The 26,047-nt window shown below is 42.2% G+C and overlaps 1 protein-coding gene and 1 long non-coding RNA gene across 24 annotated transcripts in view; one reads left to right on the forward strand and one right to left on the reverse strand.

The window, feature by feature from the left end:
* The window catches only part of RBFOX1 (RNA binding fox-1 homolog 1), a 1,703,141-nt gene that overhangs the window by 701,316 nt on the left and 975,778 nt on the right, over window positions 1–26,047 (reverse strand). For all 23 annotated transcript variants that reach the window (XM_044936027.2, XM_044936024.2, XM_044936025.2 and 20 more), the window contains one exon: window positions 15,500–15,541. In XM_044936027.2, the coding sequence (XP_044791962.1) occupies window positions 15,500–15,526 (27 nt within the window). In that variant the 5' untranslated portion in view covers window positions 15,527–15,541. The remainder of the gene's footprint in view (window positions 1–15,499; window positions 15,542–26,047) is intronic.
* LOC123331597 lies at window positions 9,819–10,891 on the forward strand. The gene is made up of 3 exons (XR_006548329.1): window positions 9,819–9,950; window positions 10,038–10,115; window positions 10,712–10,891. It is a non-coding gene; the product is annotated as an uncharacterized LOC123331597 (long non-coding RNA).

Consider the following 26,047-nt stretch of genomic DNA (forward strand, 5'->3'; position numbering starts at 1 on the left):
TTTATTAGGAGTTCATTTCTCTTAATGACAAATGTATCCAGAAGGACACATGACCACAAGCCTCTCTGGGCAAAACTGCATGCACTAAAGACTTTGCAAATTCAGATCTGATCCCTGCTCACCAGTTCATCAACCCTCCTAACCGCAGTCTTGTCAGCTTTGGTTTTTGTTGCTCTTAATCAGTCTGGTATCTATAAAGTTATGCTGGGGCTTCCCTGGTAGTTCAGTGGTAAATAATTCGTCTGCCAATGCAGGAGACACCAGAGATGCAGGTTCAATCCCTGGGTCGGGAAGATCCCCTGGAGAAGGAAATGTCAACTCAATCCAGTGTTCTTGCCTGGAGGATCCCATGGGTGGAGGAGCCTGGCGGGCTACAGTTCATGGGGTCGCTAAAGAAGCAGACACGATTAGCAAATGAACAGCAACAACAAAAGTTTTGTTGCAATTTCCCAAACTGCATCACCTGATTAGCTGAGGGGAGAAAATGGTTAAGTCTCAAGTTTTTAGTTTGAGGCAACTTTGCAAAAATATTCTGGACATGATGCTCTTGGCTATTTAGCAAATTATGCTTCCTGGGGCTGTGTTCCCAAATCACTTTATGCAAAGGGAAATGACTCTGCTTAGGAATACGCAGGAGCAAATAAGTAAAACCAGGTTAATCAAAACCACTTAAACATCAACTCAGCTATCTTGGAAACTGTCCTATGTTTAATTCAGACATCTATAAAAACATGCCTTTGGCTTAAAAGTGTCAAACCATAAATGCAGTCAAGATCAAGTGTATATAACCATAGAAAATAACACTGTAAAACTCGCTGAAAATGTTTAATCTCTGACTTATTCTTGGCAGAATAGTCTGTGAGTGTTACTCTCTGTGTACACATGCACTGCATCTTAGACAACAAGCTCACAGAAATGATGACTCTAAGCTTTCTATCCAGGAAGCTTGCTATACTCTTCACCACAACCTGTGAATTAGAAATACCATCAGAGCAAACAGAAACGTGCAAACAGTAGCAGCAAAGGCATTGGTTTCCCCACATGCTTGAAGGACATTGTGCTGTCAAAACTGAGTGTGCCAATGACCCCGTCAGATCAACACAAGTTGCCCAAATGTTGGGAAATGTAATCTGAATGAAAGATCAAGCTTGAATCTTCTCGAAAATCCAAGACTTCCATCAAGAATAGCACTGATTCGTCCATTTGACGTGTTGTACCCTCAGGTAACACAGGAGTCTAGGACATAATCCTTGCCCTCCAAGAGAGGGCATATATATATATACATATGTATATACATATATATATATATATATATATATACACATACACACACGTATATATACACATATATATATGTGTTACATATATATATATATTTTTTTCTTTTAATCACCTATCAACTATCAACAGGGCTTTCCTGGTGGCCCAGATGGTAAAGAATATGTCTGCAATGCAGGAGACCCAGATTCAATCCCTGGGTTGGGAAGATCTCCTGGAGAAGGGAATGGCTACCCACTCCATTATTCTTGCCAAGAGAATCCCTTGAATGGAGGAACCTGGTGAGATACTGTTCTTGGAGTCAGACACAAAGAGTCAGACACGACTGAGTGACTCAGAACGCTAAACGGGGCACAAAAATCAAAGGTACCAAAACACATCAAAATCAACTATACCATCTTGCATCTGTTTAGTAGTAATGTCTTGGAGACTCACAGGACATGCATGAATCTTCCAGGGGTGCCGTTAACACACACACTGTGAAAGTTAGACAGTAAAGAAGGCTGAGCGCTGAAGAATTGATGCTTTCAAACTGTGGTGCTAGAGAACTCTTGAGAGTCCCTTGGACTGCAGGAGCTCAAACCAGTCAATCTTAAAGGAAATCAGTGCTGAATACCCATTGGAAGGACTGATGCTGAAGCTGAAATGCCAATACTTTGGCCACCTGGTGTGAAGAGTGACTCATTGGAAAAGACCCTGATGCTGCAGAGGATTGAAGGCAGGAGGAGAAGGGGGTGACAGAGGATGAGATGGTTGGATGGCATCACCGACTCAATGGACATGAGTTTGAGCAAACTCTGGCAGACAGTGGAGGACAGAGAAAGCTGACCTGCTGCAGCCCATGGGCTCACAAAGAGACACGACTTAGGGACTGAACAACGAACAACAAACCAGAACACAGTGCTGCAGCCTAGGTGGCTTAAACATTAGAAATTTATTTTTTCACAGCTCTGGAGGTCAAGAGTCTGAGATCAAGGTGTCAGGCAAGTTGGTTTCTTCTGAGGTCTATACTTCTGACTTGAAGATGGCCATGTTCTCCCTGTGTCTTCACATGGCTTTTCCTCTGTGTGTGTCTGTGTTCTCATCTCTTCTTATAAAGACATCAGTCCTAATGGAGTAGAGCCCACCCATATGAACTCATTGTAACTCAATTACTTCTTTAAAGACCCATCTCTAAATACTGTCACATTCTGTTGTATGGGGGGGTGGTTAGAATTTCAACATATGAATTTGACTGGACATGATTCAGCCCATAATAATATGATAATTTAGTATCTCTAGGGTGAGGTTAGGGCATCAGAATGTTTTACCAACTAAGTTTGACAAAAAAAGAAAAAAAAATGGTAGTTTTCATTAATACTCTAGGTGGCCTCTGGGGTGTACAGTGAGAAGCACTGGGCTTCCCAAGTGGCTCAGTGGTAAAGAATCCACCTGCCAATGCAGGAGACGTGGGTTTGATCTCTGGGTCAGGAAGATTCCTTTGGAGAAGGAAATGGCAACCCACTCCAGTATTCTTGCCTGGGAAATCCCATGGACAGAGGAGCCTGGCGGGCTACAGTCCATGGGGCCACAAAGAGTTTGACACAACTAAGCGACTGAGCATGCACACACACATTGAGAAGCATTAACTAAGTGACATGTGATGATCTTGTATCAGCCCTCCTCTATCTGCAGGGATCTGGGTGATTCCTTGTGGCTGAAAGAGAATGTCTTACTTATCCAAAAAAGGAATAAGCTCTGACATGCCTCTCAGGCTCATGGCAACTTAATGAAATAAACAAATGTAGGTAAAACATCTGGCCCTATGTCCTCTGTGGATGGAAGCTGATAGCTGCCTTTCCTTGGTCTATCAATCCAAGGTCTATCAATGCCAAAAGGTAGTGCTGATCCACACAGCCATCAGGGAAGCATTTTGGAAAATGATACAAGACTTGGCTTTTAGCAAACCTTTAACCAAGCTCGCGGCTCTGCAATTCTCCCAAGTTTAGCATATGTCCCCCGTGTATCACTAAAGGTTCTTTGATCACAGGCCAAAGGAATGAATTCTGACTAACTTCAGCAGAAAAAGAGATCACTGGAAGGGTATGCGATAATTCCAGGGAGAGTTGGATAACCAAGCTTAAGTATAAAAAGAGGAAGCAGGGTGGATCTGCAAGGATAACTTTAGGAAGGGGCTTCCTCACTTAGTCGTATCAGGATGTCACCCCTGAAATGAATCAACTCCAGCTTGTTGTTGTAAGTTTTTTCTCCCCTATTGTGTATCACTGCCATCCACATCTGCCGCAGTTTCAATGAGCTTTTTTTTTTTTTTTCTTCTTCTTTCATGTATTGATTTTTAGTTGCTCAGTCATGTCCAACTTTTGGCAACCCCATGGCTCCTCTGTCCACAGGCAAGAATACTGGACAGAAAGTGAAAGTCACTCAGCCATGTCTGACTCTTTGTGACCGCATGAACTATACAGTCCATGGAATTCTCCAGGCCAGAATACTGGAGTGGGTAGCCATTCCCTTCTCTAGGGGATCTTCCCAACCCAAGGATCGAACCCAGGTCTCCCACATTGCAGGCAGATTCTTTACCAGCTGAGCCACCAGGAAAGTTATTCCCTTCTCTAGGGGATGTTCCTGACGCAGGGACCAAACCTCAGTCTCCCACATTTCAGACAGATTCTTTACCATCTGAGCCATCAGGGAAGTCCTTCAGTGAGAGTGTCCTCCTAAATTTCATATACTCAAATCCTAATGCCCAATGTGATAGTTGTTGGAGGTGGGGCCTTTGGGGGGGTGATTAGGTCATGGGGGTGGGGCTCTCACAAATGGGATTAGTGGCCGCATTATAAAAAGACCCCAGAGAGATCCCCTGCCCTTTCCACTATGTCAGGCTATAATGAGAAATCAGCTCCTCACAAAACATCCTGGCACCCTGACCTCAAGCTTCCGGCCTTCAGAACAGTGAGAAATACATTTCTGTTGTTGATAAGTCACCCAGTTGTGGTATTTTGTTATAACAGCCTGAATGGACTAAGACCCCCATCAACATCTCAGTAGAGGGAATCCCATCGGCTGCCTGGGCCATATCTATATTATTTGGCTTATTTATTACCTCTGTAAGAATGAACATGGGGCTTTCCAAGTGTCTCAGTGGTAAGGAATTCACCTGTCAAGCAGGAGAGGAGGGTTTGATCTCTGAGTCAGGAAGATTCCCTGGAGAAGGAAATGGCAACGCACCTCAGTATTCTTGCCTGGGAAATCCCATGGACAGAGGAGTTTGATGGGTTACAATCCATGGGGTCACAAAGAGTCAGACATGACTGAGCAACTAAACAGCAAGAAAGAATGAACATGTGAGGGAAGAGAATTAACCCCGAGAGCACATAGAATGCTGTTCTCTGAGAGCAGGGATGCTTGCTGGACACCAACAATAAGCAAGCATGTGTCCACTCCACCTGCTATGTACTTGCAAACAGCACAGCCTGAGTAAGGGCTCTCTAAAGACAGAGCTAATGATGAGCTTATGATACGGTTATGATGGAGTATAGGAGGCCTTGTTGTCTGATGAAAACTTGCCTCTTTCTTCACCCAAGTAGAGGAAAGTACACATACTTATTTATTTGATTCCTGCCCCATTCTCCCTGTTCCCTATCAAGTTTTTTTTCCTGGAATGGTATTTAGATCTCAGAAGTACACTGCAGGAGGGTAAGTCTTCACTGAGACATCAGTCATAGAAATGAGGAATGCTGATGACAAATTGAAATGTCAGCATTATTAGCAGTTTTGTTGGAAGCTGTTTGATACTGATTTAACGATGAAACAAGAAATAGGACAAATGTGCCCTGGAAAGGTGGGGATGCTGACTTGGGAAACTAGGCTGAAATGAAAGCAAAGGAAAAGGAAAATAAATATTAGGCCAAGTGTGCGAAATGTAATAACTCTGGAGTCTTCCCCAGAGGAAACAGTGAAATGTCTCAGCAGATGCAAAGGAGGACAGATGTATTATCACACATGTGAGTGCCAGGATTCAGCATCTAAGATGCAGGGAGGTGGCTACCTGTACATCTCTCTATGTAACTGCACTTCACTATGAAGCTGGGAAAACTAGTGTCTGTAGCTAGTCAGCTGGTTTCTTGATGCATTATCCTTCTAGCTCATCTGTTATTGATCTTTTGAATATTGGAGAACCCATGAGATCTGGAAAGAAGGGTGTGCAAAAATGAAGGCAACTTTTAAAAAAAAATTTTAATGTATTTATGAATTTCTTATTTTAGTAGGGAAGCTGCCCTTGGAGATTTTTCTGGTGGTCCGAATTACAGTCAGTTCTACAAGTAGAGAGCTAATTACTTTGCTGAAGCTGAACCTCCAATACTTTGGCCACCTGATGCAAAGAGCCAACTCATTGGAAAAGACCCTGATGCTGGGAAAGATTGAGGGCAGGAGGAGAAGGGGATGACAGAGGATGAGATGGTTGGATGGCATCACCAACTCCACAGACATGAGTTTGAGCAGATTCCGGGAGATGGTAAAGGACAGGGAAGCCTGGTGTGTTGCAGTCCATGGGGTTGCAGAGAGTTGGACACACTTCGGGACTGAACAACAACAAACTCCCTTTGGTTGGGAAAAATCTTTAAGATGGGACCATTAGTTTTATAAGATTAAAGCAAGCATCAATCTTTTTTTTCCTTGTGTGTGCACACCTGAATATACATGGAAGCAAAGAACCAGGTAGGGGCAATGATGGTGAGTCATCTAAGTCATGCACACTGGATTTCTGTCGCCTCTTCAGTATTTGGCAAAGATTTGTTGTTGTTCAGTCACTTTGCCAACCACCAAAGCCTGACTTTAACAGAGTTTTGGGGATGTTAACATAGACGATAATGTTCATGCCTCTAGAAAAGTGGTTCTGAAGACAGAATGATCTAGACAGGCAAGTTTCCAGATACTTGTTGAGAAAAGAGAATATTTTGGAGCAGCTGAACATCAGTTTGCATGGGACAAGCCCCGTGATACACATGTGGACAATGTCACTCTCGATGTGGAGTTCCAGAAATTACTTACTGGGGGATCCCGAGAAAAAGAATAAACTTTTACCTCCATTCTAGACTGATGGGTTAGCACATAAAAATCAGCATAATTTTATTTTGGTTTCAAGGCCCTGTATCAGCTCTCTAGAAGTCATCTCATTTGGGAATGGAAGAAGGTAGTTCATTAGAAGGCTTTGAAAAGAAGGAATCACTTTTAAAGAGATATAGAGGCTTCTTAAATTTTTTGCTTTAATGTAAAATATATTAATGTGCATTAATTTATTGACCTTTGATGTTGAGTCCAAGGCCTTTGAGTGTCGAATGGAATCCCTCATCATCTTTCCCACACAAACCTCATCTGCATTTCTCAGTCTCCAGTGGAAGTCAGCCAACCATGGCTTGGGGGCCAAACCTGACCCAACCCTTGTTCTTGCAAATAAAGTTTTATTGGAGCAAAGCCTTGCTCGTTCATTTTGCCCATGGCTGTTTAAGTGCTACAAAGACAATTTTGAATAATAGCAGTAGAAACTATATAGCTGTGAAGCTTAAAAGACTCATTATCTGGCCCTTTACAGCAAAAGTTTGCCAAGCTCTGATCTATACTATCAGTTCTGGCTTTGTTTAATGTTACGCAAGAATTCCAAGATGCATTTGAAAAGTTCTGAATGCAGAATCTTTCCAGATTTTTGAGGGTTCTTTTTCGGCTAACATGTTACCATCCTCTTACAGCTAAGCCAAATAATGTTTGAGGCTTGCTTTCATAGAATGTTTCCAAAGCATTAACTGTTTTCAGAGAAACAGCTCTTTTTCTTATTGCACTCATTTTTCACCAGTTTACATAATATTCCACTAAATAATGTAATTACAATAACAAGTGCAGCTGGCAGAAGCAGGTCTGGGAATAAATACAACTGACTCTTGGCAAGCAGACACCTCAACGGGTGAAGAGAAAGGTGAGGTTGCACAAAACAGTCAGTTCACAGGCTGCACAGACATCTGTCAATATGTTTTATAAAGGGATAGGACAGTGTGTGTGTTACTCTGGCTGGTTTGATAAGTGGAGGCCAATTAGGTATGTTTTTCCATCCGGGTCCTTTTACACAGCATCTCTCATTTCAGGAAATTATCATTTTCCCTTGTACCATTTTGTGCTGGTCTTTTGACAAATGCTCATCTTCTCCACGAACCTGTAAGGTTTAGGAGAATGGGAGCCATGTAGGTTTTGCTATACCCGTCTGTCTCCAACACTTGGCACAGTGATGGGCATATGGTACATGATCCAAAAACACTTCTTGGGCTTCCCTGGTGGCTCAGTGGTAAAGAACCCGCCTGCCAATGCAGGAGACATGGGTTAGACCCCTGATCCAGGAAGATGCCACGGGCCGAGAAGCAACTAAGCCCTTGTCCCACAACTACTAAGTCCGTGCTCTAGACCAAGGAGCTGCAACTACTGAAGTCTGCGTGCCCTAGATTCTACAATATTAACATTAATGTAGTTAATATTTATTTTTAAAGCAACTCATTTTTAACCTAAATAGATGGACTTGCCAAGGAAACTTCGTGCTGTGTCTGCAAAAGAAAACCGTATCTACAATCATGAATGTAAGAGAATGCAATGAGAAGCCTGGGCACTTTAGCTAAAGAGCAACCCCCTGCTTGCCGCAACAAAAGAAAAGTCTGCAGCGATGAAGAGCAGTACAGCCAAAAATAAGTAAGTAAAATTATATTAAAAAAAAAAACAAAACAGAGCTGACCATGTTGATTTGCATGTAGGCCCTTTCCCTTATCTATACACCCCTGAAAAACCAAACAAACAAACAAATGAACTGCATGAATAAATAGCTAAAGGGAAGCAGGCAATCTTACTTAGAATGTGCCATTCGAAACCTGTAATCCCCAAACCATGAGTCTTGTGAGGTCATTTCAAGGAGTAGGGAGCTGACGTTTCTTTCCCTGCTCTCCTAAGACCCATTGAGGATGGGTTGGCCTTTTGGAGGGTGGGGGGCAGAGAGACAGGGAAAAACGGCTTTGCTATTGACAGCTCACTTCCCAGGAGGTTGGGAACGTTTCATTTTCTGATGCCCGGATGAAGGCAATGGGTTTAAGCCAAGAGGATCATTAGCCATTTGCATTCTGCAATCCACATCACTCTTGCACCGAGCAGAAATGAGAAACTTGCTTCTAACTGGCAAATTAAATATTGATAAGGCAGATCTGCTCAACAACATCTTTCACAAGGCTGGCACCATCATTTTAGTGTTTCTAAAACTTCCGTCATTTGCATTCCAGTGTCACGATTTTTGTCATAACTGCAGGCAATCTGTAACATTATGTAGTTAATATTTATCTTTAAAGCAACTCGTTTTTAACCTAAATAGATGTACTTGCTGAAGAAACTTTGTGCTGATGCTTCAAACAGAAAACCGTATCTACAGTCATGAATGTAAGTTAACAGAAAAAAATTAATACCTAATAATTATTACCAACCTTTACCAGACACTGTTCTAAGACACTAATGCACCTCATGTGCATTAATTATTTTAATCTTTGTTTGCTGGCATGCACATACACACAACTTATTAAATGCGTGCAGCTATAATCTCCATTAAAAGAGGAGGAATTGGAGGAAGAGAAGATTTAAGTAACAGGCTTAAGTACTAAATCGCAGAGTCTAGATTTTTATCTCAGTAGGCCTAGCTCCAGGCCCCTTGTTCTTAACTTCGATATTTTGCAAACAGTGTTTTTAAAGTCTGGATAGATGCCTTGGCTGCTGTAGGCTTTAAGCCTGAGGCATGCTCTGTTTCTGTTATAAAAAGAGGTTAGAAATTGGTAGAGACTTGTTAAAGATTCCTCATTTAAACAGGGTTTCTCATTGACATAAAGAGGATCCAAAGAGAATTGAAAAGGGAGTAACTTCCTAAGTGATTCATCATTTCCTTTTGACTTGAAGTTCACCACCTGGAGGCTGGATCATGCAGGGTAAGTGTCTCACACTTTCGGAAACACTGAGCTCTGAGTGGGATGATATCGTTTAGTCACTAAGTCATATCTGACTCTTGAGGCCCCATGGACTGTAGCCCGCTGGGCTCCTCTGTCCATGGGATTCTCCAGGCAAGAATACTGGAGTGAGTTGCCATTTCCTTCTCCAAGAGATCTTCCTGACCCAAAGATTGAACTCGCAGTGGCAGGCAGATTCTTTACCACTGAACCACCTGGGAAGCCCTTAAGTAGGGTGTCGCATACTTATTTCCCAGTAGTATGCTACTGTGGCATACTTATTTTGCTCAGCTCTGGCCTCCAAGTTTGGAAAGTATAGCAAACTTCCTTGGGGATATTTACTCACTGGCAATGATCTTCTTTCTCAGATTATTCAGTCATCCCTCAATAGTTGACCCTGGGCAACTGGCTTTATTTACACTGCCCCTTTAACACAGCTGATTGGACCAGAGTGAGGAACTGACCGAAGGCTGGGCCAACCAGATTCCTTTTCCAGGATATCGATAATCAGGATTCATGAAGACTCAGTCCCTGTACCTGTAGGAACAAATGCTGCATAAATCATAGCAGCTGGAAAGTGCAATGTGCCTAAAGAAGGTGAAGAGAGTCTTCAAAACGCAAAGCAAAAGAGTGGACCCACAGGATAACCAAACAGAAGAGGTAGGAAAAAGCTGCCTGAATCCTGATAGCTTTCAGCTTCTAAGCTTTGTTCCTTGTGAGGCCTGATTGCTTGCCTTTTCTGCCTAGGCTGGCCCAAGCCAGTTTATTTCATCTGCTAATGAAGTGAGGGGTGGTTTTCTTCTGAAGACATTACCACTCCATCAGGTACAGAACCCATCCTCTGATTTATTTTTTTTTAGTTTGGGGGTAGTGTGGGTACAGACAGACTCTGAACACACTTTCTGGCATGCTAATCCTAGTGGGAGGGCTTCCTTGATGGCTCAGAGGGTAGGGAATCCGACTGCAATGCAGGAGATACAGGAGACTCAGGTTCAATACCTGGGTCAGGAAGATCCCCTGGAGAAGGATATGGTAACCCACACCAGTATTTGTCCCTGAAAAATCCCATAGACAAAGGAGCCTGGTGGGCTACATGGGGTCGCAAAGAGTAGGACATGACTGAGCAACTAACCACACTCAACACACCTTCCTAGTGGGAAGAAGGATGAGAGGACCAGTTGGAAGAATGTAAGATCAATAATTCAGAAGATCATTGATGATGAGTATATACTTTTTGAGGGAAGAGCTTTATAAAAGTCATTTAATTCAATCAACAATCCTTTGAGAAAATCTCCCTATTTTGCACATAGAGAAACTCAAGCATAGAGAAACAGGAACCTAAAACCGTCACCAGAGCTCCTAACTGCCCCTAACCACTCAAACTATGCTGCCTCCCGTGATATTCATCTGCCATGTTACAGGTAAAATTTAAGTCCACAGATGATTCTGATCCACCTGGGAGCCAAACCTTCACCTGCCCAGTGATGACTTGACCAAACTTCTTCAACAGTCACTCATCCAAATCCACCAGCTGAGAGCCACAGCACAAAGGATCCCTTTGTAACCAAGTATTTTATATGAATGCAAATAAAAATGATTTTTGGATTCTATGACCATACAATCTTTCCCACTGGGAGATTGAAGAGAGCAACAATAATGTACTAAAATCATACAATTTCTCTCTTAGTTGTTTGTTTCTTTGTTGGCTTCCCTTTTGGGGGGCTTCCCTTGTGGCTCAGCTGGTAAAGAATCTGTCTGCAATGTGGGAGACCTGGGTTTGATCCCTGGGTTGGGAAGATCCCCTGGAGAAGGGAAAGTCTACCCACTGCAGTGTTGTGTCCTGGAGAATTCCATGGACTGTATAGACCATGGGGTTGCAGATAGTTGGACGTGATTGAGCAACTGTCACTCACGTTGTTGGTTTCAGGTGCTGGAGAGGTAAATATTGACAGGTGGGTTATGACAACTGTCCAACTGGCATTGTTGGGCATCGGTTGGCAGCAAACCTGAGTAATTGCAGCCCTACAGTGTCAAGAGAACTTTCAATGCACAGATTTTGTGATGAGCCCCTGTGAGCTACCACCCCAAAGGGATCCAGCAACTGTCTGAAAAGATAAACTAGAAGAAGGCTTAGCCTACTCTAGATTGACAAAATTTAGGATGGAGGAATGAACAGGTTTTCTGTTCTGTTGTTTGCTCACTGGCAATGAGAGTAATTCCAATAGCCTTCCGAGAAGGGTGAGTCATCACTCAGAATGACTGGCTGGAGGCCTTCTCTTGGGAGGAGTAGAGGCCAGGAACTCATGGATGATATGTCTGGGGCTGAGCTAGGTCCTGGAGTGAGGTCTTTGGTCTGCTGCCCATACCCGATGATGAGGGAAAATCAGCAAAGACAGGATCCAGGATGGTTCCAAAGAATATAAGGTAAAATACAAAGAGAGTGCCAAGCTGGGTAGAAAAGGTGGTTAGGATGGGGAGATGCGATTCCTGAGACTGGCAGAGAAAGCATCTGTTTCAGATTCCACGACCCAGAGTTCGGGCATAGCTGAGGCTGTAAGTGTGGTTCCCGGAGTCCTACGTGCAGGGTTGAAGGGGTTGACAGGAAACCAGCAACACGAGGGACAGAGAGGACTCATGGAGATTCCTTTCATGGCCGACGCTAGTGGGAAATTCCACCAACCAACATGCTCCTCTCCTTCCTGTTTAAGCGAATCCTATCGCCTTCCGGTGACAATGTGCCTGTCCCTGGGGGACGGGGGGAGGGAGCGGAAATCATGGCCACTGTGGCCAATCACTGATCTCCCAAGTCGCTCTGGCAGTGATTGGCATGGTGATTGGCTAATGAGATGAAAAAGAACATCTGCCTAGAAGGTTTCTGGGAACGATTTTCCTCCAATCACAATCAAAAGAAAAAGCTCCTCTTAGTTTTCAGTCCTGATGAGAATGTTGTGTCCAGCATGTGATGCTGCTTCTTCCTCTGGGAAGAAGGAAAGAAAGACTGAGAGACACAAAGATTCTAGATTACTGCTTCCTACCCCCAAATCCACCAAATAAACACTGAAATTGGGAGGTAACCAGATAGTTTTATGTTTTAAAGAATGCTTAGCTTTGCTGTAACTTTCAGACAGTAACGTTCTGACTGGAAAAACAAAAACAAAACTGCAATAATTTTCCAAGTGTTTCTCCGAGTATTCTGCATCCCCAACTGGTCTGTGATCAGATGAGTTTGCAAAAAGTTGCATACAGAGAGGAGAGGGAGGCTCATGAAGAGGTGATACATGTATAATTATGGCTAATTTGCATTCCTGTATGGCAGAAACCATCACAACATTGTAAAGCAATTTTCCTCCAATTAAAAAAATAAATTAATTTTAATAATGTGTATTATCACCATCTCTGTATTTTGTTTTTGCACATTAAAGGCTCTGAGAAGTCCTGCAGCTTAAAAGAAAGTAAGTTTAACTCTCTTTAACATAATGAATTGAGTAAAGAATATTTTTAATATTTTATAATATCTTTTAGAATAAGTACCTCACAGAATGCATTTTTTTTGAGGGGGGAATAGGATTTGTGAGAAAAGGAGAATAAGAGGGGTTTTGGATGTACCAATACCTACAGGTGTCTACATGCACTAAATATGGCTGAGTAGCTGCATCTTTTTGTATTATCTGCTGTTCCAGGAGGCTAAGATAAAGGGGGTACATTGTATAACCATCCAATTGCCTCCTTGAAATCTGACAACTTAACAATGTACTGGTGAAGGGATATAAACTTGGCAACATGGCCGTGGTCCAATAATCCTGGACTACAAATGAAGTTTGCTGTATTTAAAACATGTTTTAAGAAGTGTGGCTGGCAGATAGACATCCTTCAATGATGCTGGTAAGTAAACCACTATTTTTCTCCCACTGCCTCTTTTTCTAAGGAAAAAAGAAATACCGCATTTCATTAAAATAGCCAGGTATTTCAGATGAGAGCCAGATTTCTTTTCAGGAACACCCCAAAAGTGTATCTCCCTAACAAAAAAGCAATCACCTTCCTCAAGAAAGTTTTCTTTTCAGGTAATAGGAGGGCAGAGTATAAACACAAGAGAGGACTAAAAGGAAAGGAGGGATCAGGTAGGGAGAAAAAGGAGGAGGAGAAGGAAAACAGAAAAAGAGAAGATGGAGAAAATATCCATAGACAAGACACAGCTGTCAAAGATGAGACAGAGTCTAATAACAGTTGGGTGTCTCCCAGGAGGGAACTGGATGCCTAAGATTCAAATAGGAAGGGAAATTTTCACTGCATTCCCTTGGGCATCATTTAAATTTCAAACCCCATAAATGTGTTTCCTATCGATTGGAATGTATCTATCAATTCAAAACATAAATTACTTTAAAATGTAAAAGCAGACTATAAGAGCAGCAACAAAGCTCCAGTCCCTGGTATCAGGGATGGTCTTATACAGGGCTTTTGGAGCACCAGGTTGGAGTTAACTGTATGACTCCTCATATCAAATCACAGCTTGAAATGTATTCAACAGAGTGTGTGTGTGTGTGGCGGGGGGAGGGGGGGTGTGCTCCATTCTTGTTCTTCAACCACACCCCTGTTGACAGTGCCCCCATCAGTGCAAAATAATAAAGCCCTCCGACTGCACACAAGTACTTCATTACCTCCTGCGTCCTTAATTTGCCGGGGGAATCTCATTTGCCATAGAGATTTCAATTTTTTCTTAATTCTGAGGAATTTATCAAGGCCTCCTGGAGACAAAAAAAAAAAAGCACGCATTCCTCTTTATCTAGCTCTGACCTAGTTCTGGCCACATCGTCCCCATCTAAACAGGAAGAGAAATCTGAAGTTGCAATACATTATTTACTAGGATGAACCAGTAATTCAGACTGCAGGGAAAAGCAATAAGAGACTTCAGGAAAGCTTAAAACGTCTTGAAGGCTGTTTCATGAAGAAGTCACAGCTAATGCAGGCACAGGTACTTAGGAGTGAAGTGGGGAGAGATGAGAGGTTAATCCATAGGGCCGTGCTGGGATGCCACATACAGTAAATATGCATAAAAGCAGAAAGCTTCAACCCACCAGCTCTCCGTTCCACACAACTGGATTTTGTTGTTTGTTTTACATAAGGATTTAACACACCTGATGCCAAAAGCTATTGTAAAATGGAAATAACTCTGCAAATCATTGTCATCTTGAGACTGGCAGGAAGTAAAGGCTCTGAAAAGTTACAAGGCAGAGAGTATAAACAACATGAAAACGCTTCAATAAACTAGGCGGCTGTAAGCTCTCTTCAAGCACAAGGCTTTCTTAACCCCTAACCTTGCTGTTATGATTTTAAAAGTAACAGATTCCTTTCGTTTTTATAACAAACATGACTAGACGGCACACAGTCCAGTAAAAATTGCCAATTTCCACCAGTGACATTAAAGACAGGCCAACTATGACTTCACATTCATCCATCCAAAACATGATGCATTTTTTAAAAAACACAAATGGGGGGTGGAGGAAGCAATCCAGACATTTCTTAAGATACCATACCCAGGCCATCAAGGATCTCAACCATGACACCTTCATGGCAGAACAAAGCAGAACCAAGCTGCTCTGATACACAAACTGTTCTCTGCTCTCATCGAGGCAACACTGTTTACAACCAATGCACTTCAGCACTGGGAGAGTTTCATTTTTAGGAAGGTAAATAGCATTTGAGTTTTAAAATTCTGTCTCCTCCTAGACACACACATGCCACCAAAACTAAAAGGTCTAGGGAGGACTCAAATTCTCCTAGAAAATGTCCTTGACTTAGTAGCGGCTCACCCACCCCAGTTAACAGCCATGTAGCATTTGAGCCACTCAGCAAAGAGCCTGGCGTTCACATTAAGGAGGCAGCAAGGCGTTCTTTTGACCTTTGTTATTACTTAGACCTCGTATCGTCCATAAAAAGAGTACAATGATGTCAAACAAATTCCAGAAAAGAAGTATTTATTGCTGAATCTAAATCAAAAAATCCATATCTACTATAATGGCACTTCAAAAGAAGATATACTGTATTTACCAACTCAATCAATACTAAATTAGCCGGGATAAATATTTTCAACTCAACTGGTCTTAAGATGAAGCCCGTTATTTAGAATCCTGTGTCTGGGGAGAGACAGGGAAATTTTTGCTTATCACACAGAAACGAGACCCAGGAAGAATTTTACAAGCACATACACCTACCCTTAGCTGCTCTCTTTCACAATTCATCTGTTGTCTTGAAACCTACAAAGAGAAGGAAAAGAGGGGGGGAAATCAGATGGTTCTGCATGAAAACATCATGAAAGAAAATGCAAAATTACTTCTAATCACTTGGTTCAAAGTAGACCCAGAATTAATTAATTATGCATTTAATGCTTTCTTTAGGTCCAAATAGCTTCCATTTCTTTTGGAGTTTCAATTGTGTCATCCAGAAACACAACTAGAATGAGCTACAGTCTTGACGGTAGATAAAGAGAGGGATGTGAACGAGGGCGCGGGAGGTAGAATCTGACCAGGGTGAAGCTTTCCCTCTTGCCCCAACAAGTTCAGGCATTCCTCATGGAAGGTCCACTTACTCAACCATTAAACAGAATGAAGTAATGTCATCTGCAGCAGCATGAATGGACCTAGAGATTGTCACGCTGAGTGAAGTTAAGTCAGATAGAGAAGGAGAAATATATGACATCCCTGATAGGTAGAATCTAAAAATAAATGATACACAAGAGCTTATTTACAAAACAGAAAGAGACTAACAGACTCAGAGAATGAACTTATGGTTGCCAGAGGGGAATGGATAGTTAGGGAGTTTGGGATTGACATGTACACTCTGCTGTATTTAAAATGGATAACTGGCAAGGACCTACGACAGCACAGGGAACTCTGCTGAATACTGTGTGGCAGCCTGGGTGGGAGGGGGGTTTGGAGGAGAATGGATGTACATGTATGTGTATGGCTGAGTCCCTCTGCTGTTCCCCTGAAACTGCCACAGCATTGTTAGTTGGCTATACTCCAATATAAAATGAAAAGTAAAAAATAAAAAAGATGGTCAGGGATAAGCACTGGTCAGCACACAGCATCTTTGCTGATGCTAAGGGCCCACAGTATCACCTATCACCTGGCAGGTGGGTTACATTTTATGGTCCAGTTCTAATCAGATAGCAGTATGTCCCTGAGGACTGTGTTGGGGGAAATTCTGAGGTCAGTGCTTATATCAGAGAAGGGAACTCTGATCAACTTGTGATATCTCCCACAAGCTCAAAAAAGGAAAAGATTAGTGATACCTATGCCATGCCCTAGGACTTCCCTGGTGGCTCAGACAGTAAAGTGTCTGTCTACAATGCGGGAGACCCGGGTTTGATCCCTGGGTCAGGAAGATCCCCTGGAGAAGGAAATGGCACCCCACTCCAGTACTATTGCCTGGAAAATCCCGTGGACAGAGAAGCCTGGTAGGCTACAGTCCATGGGGTCGCAAAGAGTCGGACAGGACTGAGCAACTTCACTCTCATTATGCCATGCCCTACCAAAATGTGCTTCTTAAAAGCAAGGAGTTGACTCACTGGAAAAGACTCTGATGCTGGGAGGAATTGGGGACAAGTGGAGAAGGGGATGACAGAGGATGAGATGGCTGGATGGCATCACTGACTCGATGGATGTGAGTCTGAGTGAACTCCGGGAGTTGGTGATGGACAGGGAGGCCTGGCATGCTGTGATTCATGGGGCCGCAAAGAGTTGGACATGACTGAGTGACTGATCCGATCTGAAAAGCAAGGATGTGTCTTTAGAATAACCATATAATTTGTTGACCGGACAGAAAAAAAAAAAAAAAAAAAAAATATATATATATATATATATATATATATATATATATTCCATCCCTTCCCTGCAAATATGTTCACAGAATGGGAAGGAGAGGGTAGGAGAAATTGAGTGGGTAGCACTGACATATATACACTGCTGCTGCTGCTGCCGCTAAGTTGCTTCAGTCGTGTCCGACTCTGTGCGACCCCATAGACTACCAGGTGTGAAACAGATAGCTAGTGGGAAGCTGCTGTATAACACAGGGAGCTCAGCTTGGTGCTCTGTGATGACCTAGAGAGGTGGAGTGGGCAGTAGGAAGGGGAGGAGGCTCAAGAGGGAGCAGATACATGTATACATGTGGCTGATTCATGCTGCTATACAGCAGAAACTAACACAACATTGGAAAGCAATTATCCTCCAATTAAAAAAAAAATTAAAAAATATATGGGCATTAAAGGAGTGTGTGGGGTATTAGTAGTGATTATCCTGGGGTCAACAGATGTGATATGGAGGTGACAAGGCAACCTGGGACCTGTGGTCATGCTCCATCTATGGGGAGTGGTCTTCCCTGGTGGGTCAGATGGTAAAGAATCCACCAGCAATGTGGGAAACCTGCACTCAATCCCTGCATTGGGAAGATCCCGTGGAGGAGGGAATGGATACCCACCCCAGTATTCTTGCCTGGAGAATTCCATGGACAGAGGAGCTTGGCAGGCTGCAGTCCATGGGGTCACAAAGAGTCAGACATGACTGAGTGACTAGCCGACTCCACCTTCAACTCCAACAACAAAACCAAAATGAAATATGGGTATGCATTCACAATTTATTCTGTTTATTTCTAGTGTTTTTTTTTTTTTCCCCCACCAATGAGGCAACCCCTGATACCTAACATCTGACAATATATGGAGAGTTTTTGAAACATACTAAAGAAGAAGAAGGTTTTGGAGCTGACTTTCGATGTATATTTTACGTATTTTATACTGAAGGTTTCTTTTTGACTTTCTCTAAAAGAAAAACAGGAATCATTACTTAGGATATGCCAGAGCCCTGAATCTATAAATCAGTGCTTTGCTGTGTCCTTTAACCCAGAAGTATCACCTCTAAGAATAGCTCTTAAGAAAACAGAGTTACACACAAATGTTTATTTATGTGTCAATTAATTGCAGCATTATTTAAAAGCTGTAAATATTACCATGTGTAATAATAAAAAAAAATTAAAAGTAAATTTTAGTACTACTGTGCATGAGTGCTCAGTTGCTTCAGTCGCGTCCAACTCTCTGCGACCATATGGACTGCAGGCCACCAGGCTCCTCTGTCCGTGGGATTCTACAGGCAAGAGCACTGGAGTGGTTTGCCATGCCCTCCTCCAGGGGATCTTCCTGACCAGGGATTGAACCCAGGTCTCCTGCAGCTCTTGCACTGCAGGCGGATTCTTTCCCACTGAGCCACCAGGGAAGCCCCATAATGCATTGATAAGATGGCAAAATGGGCAGCATTTAGAATGATCGTTTTAAAAAACAGAGAGATGGGAAATGCTTAAAAGGTGTGATTTAGTCTTTAGCAAAAGCAGCTATAAAAGTGATCTTTGTTTTGTATTAAAAATACAGTGAAATTGACTAGTAAAGAAAAAGAAGAAAGACAAGAGGAAAGGACTGGGAGGAAATATTCCAAAATGTTAAAAAGGAAGAAGGGACTTCTCTGGTGGTTCAGTGGTTAAGAACCCGCGCTTCTACCTCAGGGAGCCGGAGTTCAATCCCTGGTTGGGGAACTAAGATCCTACATGCTGCATGGGTCACTGAAAAATTAAAAAAAAAAAATTACAATTTTTAAAATTATAAACAGGAAATGGGTTCAACTGTCTAAATATACAAAACACACTCACGGTGAGTTGTATACTTGAAATAGGTAATGTTATGGTGTGCAAAGTACATATGAGAAGTAAAGCTTGTATCTCCACAAGCTGTTAGGTGGGACAAATCCATAGAGACAGAAGGCAGGTTAGTGGTTGCCAGGGGAAGGGGGGCAAAGAGGGGTAATAGGGCTTCCCAAGTGGTGGTAAAGACTCCACCAGCCAATGTAGGAGACGTGAGTTTGATCCCTGGGTGGGGAAGGTCCCTTGGAGAAGGAAATGGCAACTCACTCCAGTATTCTTGCTTGGGAAATCCCACAGACAGAGGAGCCTGGAGGGCTACGGTCCATGTGGTAGCAAAAGAGTCGGACATGACTTAGTGACTAAAAGACAACGACAACAACAAAGCGGGGTGAGTGAGTGCTTTGTGGGTTTGGAGTTTCTATATTTGGAGTGATGAGAAAGTTCTGAAACTAGACAGCAATGGGCGCATAATATTGTGTATGTAGTTAATCCTCTTATATTGTACGCTCTGAAGCGGCTACAATGGGAACCCTCATTTTGCATGCCTCTTTCTCACAATCACATAAAGTGAAGCAGGTAATGAGGTTCTGGTTCTAGCTAAGATGGAGCAAGCCTACATTACCCTGTCTCCCTTGTTCAGGGTCGCTATAAAATCTGAATAGAATACATACGTAAAATCTCTGAAAATTAAACAGTAGCAGATGGAGGGGGGAAGCAGGCCAGAATAAAGACAAATGGTAATTTGGAATTATCAAATACACATTTTAAGCAGCTATTATAAAAATACTCCAACAAACAAAGGAAAACATGGTTAACACTAAGGAAAAAAAAAAAAATAGTACTGGCAAAAAAAAAAGAAGAAGACAAAAAGAGGAACCAAATGGAAATTTTAGAACTATAAAATCAATAACTAAATTAAAAAAAAAATAAAATCACTGAAAGAGTTCAAATGTAGAATGGAGACAGCAGGAGAAAACTCAGCGAATTTGAGTCAGTCAGTCAGTCAGTCAGTTCAGTCACTCAGTCGTGTCCGACTCTTTGCGACCCCATGAATCGCAACACACCAGGCCTCCCTGTCCATCACCAACTCCCGGAGTTCACTCAGACTCACGTCTATCGAGTCAGTGATGCTATCCAGCCATCTCATCCTCTGTCGTCCCCTTCTCCTCCTGCCCCCAATCCCTCCCAGCATCAGAGTCTTTTCCAATGAGTCAACTCTTCACATGAGGTGGCCAAAGTACTGGAGTTTCAGCTTACATGTCAGTAAAAAGTATCCAAACTAAATAAAGTGAGGAAAAGAAAAGAAAAAGAAATCCAGGGATGTGTAACAACAGAAGAAAATTATAACATTCATGTCACTGGAATCCTAGAATAAAGATAATTCTAGGACAAAGGAGTCTAGAATAAAGATAATTCTAGGATAAAGGGTTCTAGAATAAAGATAATTCTAGGATAAAGGGTTCTAGAATAAAGATAATTCTAGGATAAAGGATTCTAGAATAAAGTTCACCGCAGAAAAATTATTTGAGGAAATAATGGCTTAAAACTCTCCACATTTGGCACAAGATATAAATACACAAATTCAACAAGTTCAGCAAACCCTAAAGAGGTAAACCCAAAGAAATATAATCAAATTTCTAAAACCTACACTGAGGGGGAGGACTTTGAAAACAGCCAGACAAATAATGCTCTCTTTGTAAGAAGGCAACAATTCAAATAACTGTGGATTTCTCATTTAACAAGCAAACAAAAACCAGGGAGTTGGGAAAGAGGTGGCACATAATTTTCTAAGTGCTAAATTCAATTCAGAATTCTAATTCCAATGAAAATATCCCTTAGAAATGAATATGAAATATTAAGGAAACTAAGTAAATTCTCTGCCAACAGAACTGCTGTGAAATAATTGCTACAGGAATTGCCAGACAAATGGAATATGAAATCAGAAGGAAAGTTGGAACATCAAGAATAAATGGAGAGCAAAGAAATGGTAAATGTGAGGGTAAATGAGAATCCAGTAGACCAATCTACTCCTTTGAGTTCTTTAAAATATGTTTAATTGTTGAAAACCAACAAATTACAAAATTGTCTAATTTGGTTTTCAATGTACATATGGGGTTTCCCTGGTGGTTCAGTGGTAAAAAAATCTACCTGCCAAGGCAGGAAACGCAGGTTCGATCCCTGGGTCAGGAATATCCTCTGGAGAAGGAAATAGCAACCCACTGAAATATTCTTGCCTGGGAAATCCAATGTACAGAGGAGCCTGGTGGGCTATAGTCCATGGGTTCAAAAAAGAGTCGGACATGACTTAGCAACTAAACAACAACATGTGCAATATATAAGATAAACACAGCATCAAGAGAGGAGGGTAAGAAACATATATGTCAATAAGTGTTCCACATCCCAATCAAAATAGTAAAAAAAAAAAAAAAAAAAAAAAAACAAACCTGATTCTAGGTACACTAAGGGAAGTTAAATATATGTATTATAATCTCTAGACTAACCACTTAAAAATTAATACTATGGAAACTGATATGCCCCAAAACAGATGGTGTTAGAATAACTGAATGTCTGTATGCAAAGCAAAAAACAAAAAAGCAAAAACAAACGAAACACCTTGATTTAAACCTCACACGCTATACAAAAAATTAACTCAAAATGGATCACATATTTATCTACATGTAAAACATAAACTAAATGGGAGATGCAATTACAGAGTGGTGGTATTACTTTTTCCTGGGCAGCATCTACATTCTAGTAACATTCTTCATATTCTAGTAACAATAACCAGCTTCTCCTTTGGTGGTGTTCCTGCCCATGCCATAAATTCTTTGTGAGTTGGATGTCATCTCCACCATACACCTCTGTGCTGTGCTGTGCTAAGTCACTTCAGTCGTGTCCGATTCTTCACAACCCCATGGACTGCAGCCCGCCAGGCTCCTCTGTCCATGGGATTCTCCAGGCAAGAATGCTGGAGAGGGTTGCCATGCCCTCCTCCGGGGGATCTTCCTGACCCAGGGATGAAACCCGTGTTTCTTATGTCCCCTGAATTGGCAGGGAGGTTCTTTACCACCAGCGCCACCTGGGAAGCCCACCATACATTCTACTGTTGCCTAATAGAACCTACACCTGCCATCAGCTCTTTGTTTAGAAATCAACTTGGTAACACCCACATCTTCTGGCTCTGGTGGCAGGTGACCTCCTGTTTGTCACCTAGAGGTCATCAAGTGCAAATTGCCAGTTGACGGTCTGAGTCCCATCACAGGTCTGTGTTTCTGCTGCAGCGGTGGTCATCACACAGAACTCGAAGCAGAGTGTGATGATGCTCTGAAGCATTAATAAGTTATCACTATAGCTCAGTTGGTAGAGAATCCACCTGCAATGCAGGAGACCTGAGTCCGATCCTTGGGTTGGGAAGATCCCCTGGAGAAGGGAAAGGCTACCCACTCCAGTATTCTAGTCTGGAGAATTCCATGGACTGTGTATAGACCATGGGGTCGCAAACAGTTGGACACGACTGAGAGACTTTCTCTTTCATATCTAATGAGGTTCTCAAAAAAAAATTCCCAAACACCATTATGTGAGAGGTTCAGGAGAAGAGACACCTGTATTATAACTCTTTATCATCAGTTATGAAGAAATACCCTTCCCATGCACTTTTTAAAAGCTAGCCCTGAAAAATACCTTAAATGTACACTTTACTAAATGCCATTTCATCTGGAAACTAGCATGTGATTTTTTTTTTCCTCCCATGGGACTAATGCACAAAACCAATATAGTTTATAGCCTAAATGAAAAAAAAAAAAAAAAAAAGTGGGAGGTCTGGTACTGTTCCTTTAAGATGCTTCCAGAGAATCAAATACCACTTTCGATAGGGCTGCCAAGTAAGCACTTATGAAAGGTTAGAAACTGAAGCAATAAACTCCAGCATGAGACCCTATGCTCTCCTGGTTGAACAAGATGTTTAATAGCGGGGATTCATCTTCCCCCATCTCCTATCTTCATCTAGTCAACAGGGCTCAGAACCTTTCTCAGATTCAGCCTTTTTCATCTTCTCCTGACTTGGAGCTCTCCCTTATCAGTTCTTCCTGCTTTATCCTGACCTTATTACCAGTCAGATTTCCCCTCCCACACATCAGACAGGATCTGCAAGGGAAAGAACTGTTTTATTCTGTTTTCTTTTTCTAGAGATCAGGATAATGTTTGAAATCTATTTGTTTTTCCACCCTTTCATCCCTCCATATACTCAACAAATATAAATATGTATGTATATGCATATGTGTGTGTATATATATATATATATATATATATATATATATATATATAGTAGCTCAGACAGTAAAGAATCTGCCTGCAATGCAGGAGACCCAGGTTTGATTTCTGGGTTGGGAAGATCCCATGGAGAAGGGAATGGCAACCCACTCCAGTATTCTGGCCCAGAAAATCCCATGGACAGACGAGCCTGGTGGCCTGCAGTCCATGGGTTGCAAAGAGTCGGACATGACTGAACAATATTATAAGCAACTATAAATCTCATTAATAGTTCTGGCTGTTGTTTCCTTTTTGGTCTAAAGGAGGAAAAAGATAGTGTGGAAAAGTAGTAAGTCCTTAGGCTTCAAAAAAGGAAGTGAGGAATAATCAATTAAAAAAATAGTGAAAAGTAAAAGCCACAATGAGTGAGGTCAGGCATGATGAATTAACTCGATTTTTGGCTCAGGTTGTATTATTGAAGAAAATGCATTTGAGAGAACTTGGGGATCCACTCATCTCTCCTCCACTATTTTCATTTTAACCTCAGGGAGAACCACAATCTGTTGATAAAATCTCATCTGATTTTGTAAAGGTGCCAGCTTCCAGCTTCTGAGAGGAGCCGAAGGGGGTCAGGAGAATGAGAAAGAACGTGGCAAGGCTAAATCTTAATTGGAAAAAAAAAAAATTGGTTGGTGTTACATGTAAACATGAACTGATAAACTCAAAGACTGAAAGTTCTAACATATTTAATTGATAGCCAACAGTGCTTAGGGGTAATTTATTAAGCATGTCCTGAAAACCTCAAATGACTTAGGATTTTTAGCCCTTAAATGACTTGAGTATGGTATACACCAGCACTACACGTCTCTGAGTGAGCACCGCTTCTCCTGCTGGTCCCCATAAAACCATATCCTTGATGATGTTGGTACGGATCACAAGAGACCCACTGTTCCTGATATGAGTCACCAGGGAAAGTCAAGTGTTGGTTATCTGATTAAAGGGGTGTCCGAGGTCAGGATGCCTGCAGAACTTGAGAGAGCCTCAAATAACAGGTTTTAAAGAGCTGTTTTCTTTAGAGGAAATGCTTTTCGCACTTGCTGTGCCATGAACCCACTTGTTAAATACCCCATTAGCAACAGAACAAGTTCCCCAGATCTGGGACGAGGATGTGCAGGCAGACAGATTCGACAGACAAGCACCCAGCAAGAGGTGGCAGTCACAAGCGGCCCCTGGCACGGATCCCATTCTGCTTCCTGCAGCCACCCCGCTTCCTGCAAAGATGCGACCTCTTGGAGCTGTTGATTTCAGGCTTGATGCTGGTCTTGAAGTGAGAGGGCGGCCCCTGGCCATCAAGAGCCAGGCTGGCCTGACACATGTACGCATGGTTACCAGCGAAACCAGAAAAGTATCTTCGCATCTGATAACTTGCAAGGTGGGGGGAGACCTAGTGTCTATTATTTATTCTAATAATAAACCATTACCCCAGGCATATTCTTATTCTCCGGATTTAATAAGGTATTTTGTGAACCGAGGCAGAGGACGGTGAGAGAAAACAATTGTGGTTATTATGAAGATGATTTCTATTTGTTTCAGATGCAGAAGCAATCACCACTTTTCCCTTCATAATCAAGGGTTATAATTGCTCCCCCAACTCCACCCCAATCCCTTGCTCGGTCCAAGAAAATCTGAACACTCACCGAAATGTCCTGAGGAACTAAAAGGGCTTGGCATATGGCCCTGAACCAGTCCCCTGGGACCATCATTACCTTATAGCCAGAGAACTCTGATTATATAGCACAGGGCTCTCAACTCAGATTTTCCAATCATCCCCCTCTCCACATCCAGAGGTGAGAAAGAGTGGGGAGGGCCAGGTGGGTGATTTACATACCATTTGCATACCTCTGCTTAGATGAAATACAGTTTTCAAGACATTTTTAAATTGAGATGTTTTAACTAGACTTTTTTTCCCCCTTCTGGTTAGATGTTGCAAAATGTGATGATGATTTCTTGAGAAGTTGATATTTTTATCATCTACATCCCAATTAAACAGATTCAGCAGAAATACACAGGCCACGGCCTTATCTGGGCAGTCATCCTGATCCTGTTAATTGAAAGACATTTGAGAGGCATCTAATGTTCAGAGGATAAACTCTAGAAGCCAGATTTGCAAGGTTCAAATCTCAATGCTGCTACTTATTAGCTTGGGAACCTTGAACAAATTTCGCAGCTGGGCCTCACCCCTAAGCGTCATCCTAGGGTTTGAAAGAGTTCATATTTGCAAAGCAACCTACAGAAAGCACTGCTAAAGTGCCTTTTGAAAAATATGTGTGTTTATTTATTTTTGGTGGTGCTGGGTGTTTGTCGCGGCTCGGGGTCTTTCTCTAGGTGCAGTGAGTGGGGGCTACTCTCTAGCTGTGGTGTGCAGGCTACTCATTGCAGTCGCCTCTCCTGTTGCGGAGCACGGGGCTCTAGGCTCTTGGACTTCAGTAGCTGTGGTGCACGGGCTTAGTTGCCCCATGACATGTGGCATCTTCCAGGACCAGGGATTGAACCCATGTCCCCTGCATTGGCAGGCAGATTCTTATCCACAGGACCACCGTGGAAGTCCCAAAGTGCCTTTTCAATGTCAAAAACTGAATTGTCGTCCAAGTCTGTTTGCCGTTGTTATCTGTTCTTTTTATAAGCTGAGAATGGCCTGAATTGGCTCAGCTCTGTGCTTAGATGCTAGGTGGAAAATACACCAGTGGTAGAAAGATCAAGGTTATAAAAAGTGGCTGATACCTCTGAAAGTTGTGTGCTGTGATATTAAAAGTTCACGCTGTAGATCGTAG

The sequence above is a fragment of the Bubalus bubalis genome, chromosome 24 (assembly GCF_019923935.1).
Source record: "Bubalus bubalis isolate 160015118507 breed Murrah chromosome 24, NDDB_SH_1, whole genome shotgun sequence".
Taxonomy (NCBI): Eukaryota; Metazoa; Chordata; class Mammalia; order Artiodactyla; family Bovidae; genus Bubalus; species Bubalus bubalis.